This window comes from Chanodichthys erythropterus, chromosome 3 (assembly GCF_024489055.1).
Source record: "Chanodichthys erythropterus isolate Z2021 chromosome 3, ASM2448905v1, whole genome shotgun sequence".
NCBI lineage: Eukaryota > Metazoa > Chordata > Actinopteri > Cypriniformes > Xenocyprididae > Chanodichthys > Chanodichthys erythropterus.
This window is the reverse complement of record NC_090223.1, coordinates 47,274,120-47,287,390: the sequence shown is the minus strand read 5'-3', so window position 1 is coordinate 47,287,390 and position 13,271 is coordinate 47,274,120. Positions and strand designations below refer to the sequence as shown.

At 39.1% G+C, this 13,271-nt stretch overlaps 1 protein-coding gene across 1 annotated transcript; it reads right to left on the bottom strand.

Annotated features, from left to right (window-relative positions):
* Positions 1 to 74: 74 nt before the first annotated feature.
* Positions 75 to 12,228, bottom strand: angptl6 (angiopoietin-like 6). Its single transcript, XM_067382574.1, has 7 exons — positions 11,978 to 12,228; positions 10,428 to 10,952; positions 8,103 to 8,240; positions 7,692 to 7,890; positions 2,926 to 3,119; positions 339 to 609; positions 75 to 259 (listed from the first exon to the last, which is right to left on the bottom strand). The coding sequence occupies exons 2-7, from the start codon at positions 10,911 to 10,913 to the stop codon at positions 75 to 77; spliced, it is 1,473 nt and encodes a 490-aa protein (XP_067238675.1). The 5' UTR covers positions 10,914 to 10,952; positions 11,978 to 12,228.
* Between the last annotated feature and the right edge of the window lie 1,043 nt (positions 12,229 to 13,271).

The window sequence follows — 13,271 nt, the reverse complement described above, 5'->3', positions numbered from 1 at the left end:
AGAACATTTAGTGCTCATTGTCACATCTTTGTGTAGAAAAAGGTCTCTGCTCTGCTGAGTTGTTTTGGTTCAGCTTAGGCGGGTTTGATCATCATGGCCACTTTCTTTAGGGAGTACGAGCCTCCGTGGAACTCTGCCCAGTAAACACCGTCCTGGTATCGACTTCTGTAATGGCCACCTCTGTACCACACACCATTCAGGTTGGAGTGGGCACACATGTGGTACCACCAACCGCCCTTTTGGTAATGAGCGCAGTTACCTATGGAGGACAGAGAATGTGGCTTTTAAAATAGTTTTTAAGGACAGAAAAAGGGCGGGGGGGGAAATCAAATGATCACCTGTGTAGGCATCTTTATCACGGTCCAGAGTGGTGAACGCTTTATTGTTGTGCCAAGAGAGGGAGTCTCCTGCACTGCCTTGGTAACTGCCTAACCGTAGACGATACCAGTCACTCTCCGGTTCCACCTGAAAGCTGTCGTACTCTGCAAACACCTGTCGTCCTTGCCAGTCTTCCATAGCTACTCGCAGCTTGTAGGTGGCCTGAGAGGTGAGCCAGTGCAGGTGCTCCAAACCCAGCCAGTATTCTCCATCCAGATTCCCAAAGCCTTGCTGTGTTTAGGAAATAGTTATGTATTTAATTTTGCATTAAAACTTACATTTTGTGTATTAAAAATACAGATGTTTTTGTTCATGAGCGCATGAGCTGTTTTGCAGCTTACATGGCACTATGTCACAAAAGTGTGGAACGCAAGGGTTGAGACCCATCAGTTGTGAAGGGCCGTTTACACATTCAACAACATCATACAACATCATTTTCAACTAAAAATGGAAAACCTTTTATACGTTTTGTCTGTTCATTTACATGACAATGGCATTTTGGGAGCCTGAAAATGCAAACTTTTGAAAACGGGTTTCAAAGTGGAAGTTGTTGAAAACGATACCGTTACTGTCCTCCATGTAAACTACAAAAATGTGAATTTGTGAAAATTGTGTGTATTACATGTTCAGTATAGGCGTGTAGCGTTTCTTTACAAAGTGACATCGCTGACTACTGGTCTGGCATGAATAATACAGTGTTCTGTAATCTGGGATCGTTTTGACAATGTTGTCGTCTGTACATGAAAAACATGTTTTTATAATATCGTTGTCATGTAAACGTAGCTTAAATCTGGATAGACCATTGCTATCCATGCCAAATAGGTGTGAGAGCAAAAATGTGCAAAGATGAAAATGTGAACTGTGAAGATATTAAAGGTGCCCTCAAATTAAAAATGTAATTTATCTTGGCATAGTTGAATAACAAGAGTTCAGTCCATGGAAAAGACATACAGTGAGTCTCAAACTCCATTGTTTCCTCCTTCTTATATAAATCTCATTTGTTTAAAAGACCTCAGAGGAACAGGCGAATCTCAACATAATACCAACTGTTATGTAACAGTAGGGGTGTACGCCCCCCAATATTTGCATATGCCAGCCCACGTTCCCAACATTATGAAAGGCATTAGACAAGGGCAGCCAATAACGTCTGGATCTGCACAGCCAAATCATCAGACTAGGTAAGCAAGCAAGAACAATAGCGAAAAATGGCAGATGGAGCAATAATAACTGATCCATGATATCATGATATTTTTAGTGATATTTGTAAAATGTCTTTATAAATGTTTTGTTAGCGTGTTGCTAATGTACTGTTAAATGTGGTTAAAGTTACCATAGTTTCTTACTGTATTCACGGAGACAAGAGCCGTCGCTATTTCATTATTAAACACTTGCAGTCTGTATAATTCATAAACACAACTTCATTCTTTATAAATCTCTCCAACAGTGCAGCATTAGCTGTTAGTCACAGAGCACAGCCTCAAACTCATACAGAATCAAATGTAAACATTCAAATAAATACAATACTCACATAATCCGACGCATACATGCAGTATGCATGACGAACACTTTGTAAAGATCTATTTTGAGGGTTATATTAGCTGTGTAAACTTTGTTTATGCACTGTTTAAGGCAAGCGCGAGCTCCGTGGGCAGAGAGCACGAGAATTAAAGGAGCAGCAGCATAAATCGGCTCATATTTAATGATGCACCAAAATAGGCAGTTAAAAAAATTAATTAAAAAAAATCTATGGGGTATTTTGAGCTGAAACTCCACAGACACATTCAGGGGACACCTTAGACTTGTCTTACATCTTATAAAAAAAACGTTCGATGGCACCTTTAAAACACTAGGCATCATACACTTGCCAACTGAGAATCACACACTACCAAACTGAAAGTCATTCTGAACACAGCAAACTCATGTAGAAACATGTGGTTTGTTGCTAGGAGACACATGACAAATGAAAACAATATGTGTTCTAAAATCGACTCAAAACATCAAACATGACTGATCTCCTCTGATTGCATGGAATCGGTAAAATTAGGAGTCTGTGCCAATCATACGATTTGCAATTTTGTGTTATATCCGTCACCTCCAACTGCCCAACAAATCTGCAGACTGGCTCTCACTTTCAGCAACTAGCATCAAGTAGATAGCAGCAAGTGGCTCTCTTTATGAGTGAGCCATTGATTCATTCCTTCAAACATTGATTCATTCCTTCATTTCATTCAGGAACTAAACAATTGATTGTCTTAATGAGTGAGTCATTGTATTATTCACTCAAACGATTTGTTCAAAGATACTGATTCATTCAGAAACGCTACACTGCATCTGATTATGCATACTTTCCTACTATATATCAAGCAAAAAACAGTGTGAAAAGAGTAGTATGTCCACATTCACAGTTTTCATAAAACAGTAGGCAAAAGGTACCTGAAGTGCGCATCTGATGTACACTTTACTATCCCATGAGGACACAAGAGAGGATTTGTGAACGGCAGTGATGCGAGACAACTTCTATACTGTCAAGTGTTTTATCTCATGCACCTTGTACTGATCCCAGGTCCTGAAGAAGTTGACTGAACCATCCTGTCTCCTCTGGATGACGGTCCAGCCACCTTCAGCTCTGCTCTGATCACACCAGGCCTGCAGCAGATGGTTAGTGTTGCGTGGTCGCAGCAAGTAGATGCCGCTGGTCTTTTCTCCTGACTCCAGCACATGATGACAATCATGCCATGGCCCTTTAAAAAAGACAGAGTGCTGGTCATTCCCAATTCTGCAATGATTTGTGTTATTAGTTGGCTTGTCTCTCTTCATAAAATCACAGTAATTGATATGATCAATCAATAAATCTGATTAAAACAGTAACACTTTACAATTAAGGGTCGATTTGTTAACATTGGTTAACTATATTACTTCTAAAAAAGTCATTTTTGGGTGAACCATCCCTTAACTACTTATACAGCGCTTATTAATCTTAGTCCTTGTTCATTTCAACATTTACTAATACATTTTTTTCAATCCAAAGTTGAATTTGTTAACATTTGTTAATGCGAACTATCAATGAACAACTAGATTTATACTAAATAATGTTAAAAAAGATGAATAAATGTTTTAAAATATAGATTGTTATTTCATGTTAGCTACTGCATTCTTACTGTTAATAAATGAGACCTTATTGTAAAGTCTTACCGTGAATGTCAAGTTGACTCTCAATAACACACTCAGAAATGGCTAACTTTAGTTCCACATTTCCTCACCTTGTGACCCAGTTCCCTTTGTCTGAACAAAACCAGCAGATCTGAAACTTTTAGAGAAGTTAGGATATGGGTGGTTTCTATGTAACTTTAGATTCAACATTTGTGTCTATAATAAACAGACACTGTTGGAGGAGCTTGACAGACAGAAAGGAAGAGTCTCTGTTGGTTCAGAGAGACAACTTAATAAACTTGATAAAATCAAGTTTACCCAGTGTTTTGTTTCATGCACCGCACTGATCCTCTAATTAACAGACAGTGTGGAGAAGCTGGACAGATGTACACAGGGGCTGCTGCTCTGTTAGTTCAGAACGCAGGAAGGTCTGCTTACAGTCATTTCACAGCCTTCATTTATCAGCTTATCATAGAGGAATTCCCACTCCCACAAGCCAAAGAATTTCACCTATACCGCCATCACTGCCATCTTCTAGACACAGACTAAAGCCTAAAAGCTTTTAAAAAAAGGCTAAAAATTAGTTTTTTAGTCTTCACGTGTTATTTGTAAATGTTTAAAAACAAAAATGTTTTATGTTGATAACTTTATTTTTTAATAATGTTATAAAATTATAAATTCATTTGGCATTGCATTTCACAGCCTCCAAAGGTTTGATAACAGTCCAGCCTTCTATCAGTGTATGTCTACATGTGCATCAAGTTCTGTTCAGAGACTAACACCTACCACACCCTTTAAAAACTTTTCATAAGTTACAAAGTAGCTTTTGGCTAATAAAAAACTTACTTGTATCTGGCTTTAGAAATTAATATCACCTCTCAAATAAAACCAGATGCTTTTGCAAAATGCCATAGCTTTAAAGAGGCTTTTTTTTTTCTTTTTCTTTTTTTTTTTTACTTCTTTAGTGTGTAATGTTGCTGTTTAAGCATGAAGGGGAGTTATTCTCTATATCAGTAAGCACATGATCTGAACTCCCTCAAACACCTCAATAACAGTCTTGAGTTTTCTTCCTGGAACTAACACATCACAATATTCCTTGTTTGAATAGTTCCCGCCCAAGGCATAAGCAAAAAATAAATAAATAAAAAATAGGTGAGGCCTGATAAAGTTAGTAAAGTACAGAGACCCTAAAGCAGGGGTGTCCAACTTACCACAACACACTTGCCTGGAGGTTTCCTGTATGCCTAAACAAAGCCACTGGAAGGCAAACATGCAACCTTTAGCCAAAAAAGCATAACAGCTAATGTTAACGCTCCGCCACTGGCGGTACGCAGGGAAGGAGACCAGAGGCTGTTTTTTGAATGGATGTCAATGGATGAGAGGCTTCACTATGCAGATTAAACAGCTTTTGTTGGGAAACAGCTAATCATTTAATTAATCGACAGCCTGTTTGCTAATCTTCAGCATGTTTTACACTAAACAATACTTTCTTTGGGAAATATATGTAGATTTTAGCTTGATAAAAATGTATTTTTTCAAGAGAAGGTAGACTAGGGAATGTTGCGACTGATGTCACTGCCATTAGACGATATGCTGAGAGGTGTCGCACGTGATTGAGTTAGCCGTTACGCTTTCTCCATTGGTAAGAGATACAGACCCTCATCTCCCTATAATATACAATCTCTGGCCTAAAAACCTTGATTAGCTGATAAAAGGTGTGTTTAATTGGGGTTGGAGCTAAACTCTCCAGGACAGTGGCCCTCCAGGAGCAGGATTGAACACCCCTGCCCTAAAGGGACATGGTGATGGAAAAAATGTGAGATGGGAGGGGGGGGGAAATGTTATAATGCTTTTGCGTTCTCTCGCAAAAACGTTTGTGTTCCCCCGAGAAACTCTGCCTTCGCTCACAAATAACTCAAAAAGTTAGCAAGCAAACACAAAGTTTCTCAGGGGAACGCAAAAGTATTGACATATTTTTTCCCTCTCATCTCATATTTATTTTCTGTCACCATGTCCCTTTAAAGGCAGGAACACAACAAGCCGATGTCGATGAACTAGTGGCGATGAAAGCAGACTGAGGGGTTGGCTCACATCAGCAACTGTGTCCAAAGTTGCCCTGACACACCAAACCGATGCTCGACACCCGACGGCCAAGTAGCACATCCTTTCTGCGCCTGCGTAAGATTAAATGCCTTTCCGAACCAGCAGGTGGCAGTAGCTGAACAGCCAATCAGAATGTTCAGATGGACTGACGAGCTCTGATGCCGACTCAACACATCAAATCGGCCGAAAAAAAGGACCAACTTCAGCCGATGGTGTGAAACAAACTGAGAAAACGTAGTCAGCCGACGAACAAAAACTGCCCGATGGCCGACCGTCGGCTTGGTGTGTTCCTGCCTTAAGGCCAAAGCATAGTTCACTTTTTACGGGTACGCGAGGGTCAGCATAAAGTGCAAGTGACGCGAATTTCATCATCAGAAGAGTACGCTTGTAGCATGTAGTTTGTACATGCGCATTTTTTTTTTTTGCAGTAATTAGTTTGTCCACAAGGTGGCAACCTTGCCCTGCGGCCATTGATTCACATGGTAGTCAAAGAAAAACTGCATAAACAGAACATACCAGAGCACATGAAAGCTATAGCGACAATGGAGGCCTACATAGATGAGAGATTGTGTGAAGAGGTTAGAAAGTACCATCATTTGTACAACTCTAGCATTAAAGGATACAAAGACATTTACATGGGTTGTAACTCATGGCCAGAGATTGCTCAAAACTGCGCATGTGTCGAACGCCTGTGTATGTGTATGAGGCAAATGAAGTCTACTTTGGGCTTTAGGGGCTCTGAAGAAGTGTGTTAAACCTTGCGGTTACATTACAGGTTTTGCTACAATGCCAACTATGTGAAAAGTTTTTTTTTTAACATTCAAGCATGAAAACCAATTCTAGTAGACTCCAAAAACAAATCTAAAACAACGACAGATTCAGTTTTAGCAGAAATAGGGCTACAAAGACACAAGAAAGAAACGGTGTTTCAAAAATTAAGATGAACTCCTTCCCAGGAGGCATTTTTGTCCCTTTAGCCATCAAAATACTTAAAAGAGATGACTGGAACCACACAGAAAGACAGTCTGTACAGATCTTTTCTATTCAAAAATCCTTCTTCAGTTGTAATTGTCAGCGTTTACTGGCACCCATAACACTGCCTGTAATTTGGGTCAGTTAAATGGAGACGACGTGTGTCCTATAATCTCACGCCCGAGTTAGTGGAGGCAAAAGCATTGCATTGTAATTCAAGGGTTGTGTCACAGAGCTTTTATATAGGTGGTGATTAACTTGCCTGTGTGTGTGTACTTGTGCTAATACACAGCTTTCAGGCTGAGCGTAGCTCTCACAGTCTGTACGTCGTGTGAAGACTAATGAGGGTCACCACCTCTGATAAGACACTGTTTGGAATTCTCCGAGATAAAGCTTCCTGACTACAGGTCACTGACACTCAGGGCTGTTGAACTCCTACATGGGAAACATGGATAGTTTCATATGACACATATCTGGGATTCTCACTCTTTTGCTAAGGCATTTGTCACTAATTGCTTATACTTTGTTAGAATTTTAAACAAACACCTAACTCTAAATATTAAACTTTGGTGTGTAACTCATCCAGCACTCTTTGTGCTGCAGACATGATTCATTCAGAAACACATTCAGATACCTCAAATGTGGAGGCTTGTTGAGTCGAGGTGTGCTGTTTTTTTCTCTCTAAACATTTGCTAAGATTTTCACTTGGTGGATGATAAACAGGCATCAAATTAATCTAAGGAGGGACCACATTGTATCCTAGTAACCACCCTGAACACCCTTGAAACCGCATAGGAACACACTAAAAACGCTCAAAACATTTAGCAACTACAATGCAATGCCACCTACAGCCTACACTGTTTAAAATAAAGGTTCTTTATTGAAACCGATGGTTCCAAGAAGAACCTCCATGGAATCTTTCAATCACACAAAAGGTTCTTTAAATTATTAAAATCACACTATGAAAAAAGGTCACTTTTAAGAACGGTTCATTGAAAGGTTACTAAATGTTCTTCTATGGTATTGCTGCAAATAATTATTTTTTTATTTTTTTTTAAGAGTGTGGCCTTTAGGGATTTTTATGCTACCTGGAGATTTAGTCACGGGGTAACTGATGAAAGGTGTGTCTGTTGGCGGACTGGGAGAGTCATCAAACTTCTCCAGCAGTTCTTGAGGACTCTGTTCCTGGTGCGAAGAGGCACTTTGGTCTCTTTGGACATTGCTGACAGCTTCTTTAGTCTCTGTGTTCACGTCAACCAAACCACTTGTCGGAAACGATGTGGCTTCCTGTCAAGAAATTCACAAGAAATTTTACTTGCAGTTTTCACACTGCTCCAGGTGTGTGTTCAATACTCACTGCTGTGTGTGTGCACTTGGATGGGTGAGATGCAGAGCACAAATTCCACGTATGGGACACCATAATTGGCCACATGTCAGGTCACTTTCTTTTTCACCTTTTTCTTACTGAAGGGAAACCCGACTGCTCAGATGGCTCTTACCTGCAGTGCTTCAGCAGGATTCTTGAGCTGGCACTGTTTCTCTAGGTGTCTGATTAGCTGGCTCTGGTTGCTCACTAGAGAAGTGAGTGTGTCATACTTCTTTTCCAGGTCTCTGTAACTGCTGGACACCTGAAGCACCTGTCGGTTTTCACCATTGCACGATTGCAAAAAGTGAGCAAGATATTAGAAAAGTATAAAACTTCATGAGCAGTCTAAATATAAATAACTTTCCATAAAATGAACGTGTCAATACATCCCCTGTGAAAAAGAAGTGCACTTAATTGTATTGAATGTGAACTTGTAGAGTACTTAAAAGTACTATCGTGCTGCATTACCAATGAGGTTCATTCTTGTGTATTACGCAGCAAAGTTGCAATTGCGTAACTGTCAATGGAGGGACAGGAAGCTCTCAGATTTCTTAATTTGTATGCCAAAGATGAGTAGGCTAAGTGCCAAAGATGAGAATTAGTAGGCTATGTGTATTTTGTACAACATTTGCAACTGCTTTTTATCACTTAATTTTAAATTGTTATAGCCACCACTGAACAGACATTTAGAAGTTGATTTTAAAAAGCAAAGTATTGAAAATCAAAATAAAGCTCTGTGAACACTTACATTTTTGCAACACTAGGGTGTCCCATTGGGTTATCAAAAGTTCTACACACACTTGCAGTCTTGACGTCCACTTGAACACATGAGCAAAATACAGTAAATACGTCATGTAAGTAGACAAGTGGTCAAGTGCAAGTGCAAGACTGCAAGTTTGGGTATTTGAACAGGGTACTTCTGGCTCTATAATGGTAGTGAATGGGGGGCATGATTTTGTAGCCCAAAAGAATGCATCCATCCATCATAAAAAATAATCCATATGGCTCTAGGAGGTTATTAAAGGCCTTCTGAAGCAAAGCGATGGGTTTTTTGTAAGAAAAATATACATATTTAAAACTTAATAAACTAAAATAACTAGCTTCCAGTGGACGGTTGTACACATACTGCGCAAGTCGACTTGCACCACAAGAGTAACCCTTGACACGATGCATGACGCAGGATGTAGGAGTATCGTAAGCTTTAAAGGTCCCGTTTTTCGTGTTTTTTTGAAGCTTTGATTGTGTTTATAGTGTGCAAAATAACATGTGTTCATGTTTCGCGTGTAAAAAAACAGTATTTTTCACATAATTTACTTATCTGTATACCGCTGTTTCCACTGTCATAAAAACGGGCTGATGACTTCCTTGTTCTATGAAGTCCCTCCTTCAGAAATACGTAACGAGTTCTGATTGTGCCAGCGGTTCGTTCCTGTGTTGTGATTCGACAGTTCTGAGTGCACCGTGCCCGGAAAGGTCACGCCTCTTACCATAACGTGGAGATGCACGTGCTCAGTGTTATTGTAAACATGTCTTTAATTTTACCCTATCAATCTGAGCCGGAATCAGACCTGGTGATTGGACTGTGGGTTGTAAATAACAGCATTTCGACGACATGGCGACAAACACACTCTACAAACGCAACTCTTGTGTATTCCTGTGGGCGGAGGTTAGTCAAAAAACTGTTTTAGTGACGTCATTAAAGAAGGAAGTAGAGGGATGTAGTCCAAACTGGCCGTTCGATGTAGGCGACTTCTGTTAAATAAAATATCTCGCTTGGCATTGAACTTTGAGCTTTAAAATTTTACAGATTTTATTTATACTCTAACAACAACATTACACACTAACTAAAGTTTGAAATATGGGATCACGAAGAACGGGACCTTTAAACAAATAGGGCTGGGCAACAAACTCATGCTCCTCTTTTCTTATATCGAAATCCTCAGTCATTTCTCTTTAAAAATTCTCATTTTAGACTTCTAATTCGTGACCGGTGTTTTGTTTTGCTCTCTCCTCTGAGCTTCCGCGTTCGTCTTTATGTCATACGTTGGGTCAGAGGTCACTCTTCCACCACAAATCGATGCATACAGCCCTCTGCCGGAAGCTAGTTATTATAGTTAATAAAGTTATAAATATGGATATTTCTCTTACAAAAGCCCATCGCTTCGCTTCAGAAGGCCTTTATTAACCCCAGCTGTGAGCCGATTATATTTATGATGGATGGATAATTTTTTGGTGGCTTCAAAATCGCACCCCCCATTCACTACCTTTATAAAGTTTGGAGGATATTTTTAAAAATATCTCAGATTGTGTTCGCCTGAAAGAAGATAGTCATATACACCTAGGATGGCTTGAGGGTCAGTAAATCATGGGAGGATTTTAATTTTGGGATGAACTATCCCTTTAAGCAAAAGTGTCCGCTTGCTCTCCATTTAATCTGCTGTCTAGGAGAAAATGATACCTGGGATGTCGCGTTAAGCACCAAACTTTCGAGCCGCCGCTGCTCCAAAGTCTGATCTTTCTTCTGGAGGATCTCGTTCAGCAGTTGGGCGTAGAGTTGGGTGATGCGGGCGTTCATGCTGACGCTCTCCCTGCGCAGGACTCTCATTTCATTGGCCAGTGCGCCTTCAAGCTCCAGCTGGCCACGCATTGTATCCAGCTGTTCCTGCTGCCGGTCCAGAAGTGCACGCAGGGACGCCATCTCAGAGCGGTTGACACGAGCCGCCTCGGTGCTCACGCAAAGTGCCCCAGTTAACTTCTGCTGAGGTACGATGAAGGTGTAGGAACAGCGGCTCGGCTTATTCTCTGATTCTCGAGACTGTCTTTTGTGACTTACATCATCACCCTTGGAAGTGTCTGTGTTGGAGGCTTCCTTGCGGGCCTCTACAAAGCACGCCCCACCAATAAACAGCAGGAGAACCAAGGCACGAGTCACTGGAATTTCCATGAGTTTGCTGCTGTTCCAAGAAACCCTCCCAATAAAATCCTAACAAACAAATAATACAAAGTCTTAGCAATTAACACAAGCATAAATTGTATAGTTCATTGAAGCTATAGCATCATTTCTTAATGTTTAGACAGAAAATGTAATAAAGTTATATGTAAAATGTGCTAAATTTTCCACTGAGCTTAAAGTGATAGTTCGCCCAAAAATGAAAATTGCGTCATCATTTACTCACCCTCAAGTTGTTCAAAATTTGAATAATTTTCTTTGTTCTGTTGAAGACAAAGGAATATATTTTGAACAAAGCTGAACAAAGAAATTTATACAGATTTGGAACAACTTGAGGGTGAGTAAATGATGACAGAATTTTCATTTTTGGGTGAACTATCCCTTTAAACCAGATAGACAATGTAACTTTTTTAACATCCACTGGGTCAGTCATGAACGGAACTGAAGAGGCCTGCAGTTTTTGATGCATGCCAGATGCTTCTGTTTAATGATGGGGGGTAAAACACAGTTTTGCCTTTACTTGGGTCAGTTAGCATGTCAACAGAAACAGAGCCTGAGTCAACCCATCGTTTCATCTGATCATCAAAATCAATCGCTAAAGTCAATACTGAGGAAAATGACAGCTCTGTTACACATCATAAATGTCTTAAGCACTTAACAATCTAAACATTGACTGAGACAACTACTAAAAACAACTAAACAAAAGAACTAAAAAGACCATTGATGTCTATGGAATTATAACACCAAATTACCAAAGCTAATTGCAAAAATATGTTAAAATGTAAAAAAAAAAAAAAAAAAAAAAAAGGGTCTAAAGTGTGAAATGTCATAATATATATTTTGAAAAAGTTTCACTTATATATATATATATATATATATATATATATATATATAAAACATTTCAAATATATTTGAAATATTTTGAGACTTAATCAAGTAATACTTAAGGGGAATTCCAACAGAAGGACACATAATTTATTTAAATAAATACATAAAAATATAAAATAACCGTGATTATGAAAAAAACAAAACATATTATGAACAAAAAATTCTCTTACCCTCCTCAGTTATCACCAGATGATCTTCTCTTTTCTTTTGGTTTTGTTTAACTCATTGACTCTGACCGATGCAAACAAGATCTTCTGATCTGTGCGTTTTATAACTAAAAGATAATAATATCAATGAAAAATCACTATCATAATGAGAAACACAGTTCAAACATGGTCTTTGCCATTAATAATTTAACACGATGACTGAAGCAGTGGATGTCTGGTCGGTGCTCTGGCTGGTCTTCAGTGGAGATGTTCAAAGGCAGATGTGGGAGTGGGAGACACCCAGACTGACACTAAACTTTTAAAGCAGGAAAATCAGCTCCTGTCAGAGGATCTCTAAACAAAGAAGAGTGTAATTACAAACCATCCTAATGAGACCAGCCCCCCTCCTCTCTGATCCTACGCTGCCTGTCCCACACGCACCCCCTCTCCTTCACTCCTGTGACCACGTCCATCGCTCAGATTGACCATGACTGTACAATGGGTCAAAATACAGCTTATATAAAATTTCTTTACTACGTTTTTTCCATAACAAGGCAGCATTATTACAGTATGTGTAGGAAATTGCTAAAATTCATATGATTATTGACATGATGACTTTGAAATTACGATAATTATAGCCTAATGTTAATTATATTGGTGGGGACTTTCTATTAACTTATATGGTTTTAAAGGTGCAATATGTAAGGTTTTTGCAGTAAAATATCCAAAAACCACTAGGCCCAGTGTAATATATTTTGTTCACTTGAGTACTTACAATGTCCAAAATGTTTCCAACTATTTCTAAATTGTGAGAAAATTTCAATTTTAACCAAGGCTCCGGGACGTGTGAGGAGTCGCCTGTCAATTGCGTCATACCCGCGTTATCCTCGGTTTCTGGTTTTATTTTGTAGAAACCATGGAAACACCAAAGACGCTTTAAAATATTACAAGTTTTTATAGACAAGGGAACAACTGTTTTGATATATTTATAGACAGAAAACTAATTGTTGTTATATAGCTCAACACATTTAGTCTTATTGTTTAAATCTAATTTTCTTGATTTATTTTGCGAGTACCATGCTTTACCATGCCTCAGAGAAACACACTATTTTGTGAAGTAGCTAACGTAGCATAAGCAGATGCAGCTTTATTTTCTAGTTACAGTAATACAGAATTTTCTCCATCATACAATACATTTTAAAATTATTTTCATGCCATTTATCAACACAAGCCATCCAGCATTTAATATGATATTCTAAAATCGATCTATCTTACTGCAGTGTGCAACAAGTGTCTCACAGCGAACGCACAGAGTAAC

What these genes read in the sequence shown, in the direction of transcription:
- angptl6 (XM_067382574.1), bottom strand. Translation starts at nt 10,913, where the DNA reads ATGGAAATTCCAGTGACTCGTGCCTTGGTTCTCCTGCTGTTTATTGGT. An exon ending in CCCCGTGACTAAATCTCCAG is followed by an intron (nt 3,120 to 7,691) that starts GTAGCATAAAAA and finishes TCTTTTTTAAAG; the next exon opens with GGCCATGGCATGATTGTCAT. An exon ending in TGATAAAGATGCCTACACAG is followed by an intron (nt 260 to 338) that starts GTGATCATTTGA and finishes TGTCCTCCATAG; the next exon opens with GTAACTGCGCTCATTACCAA.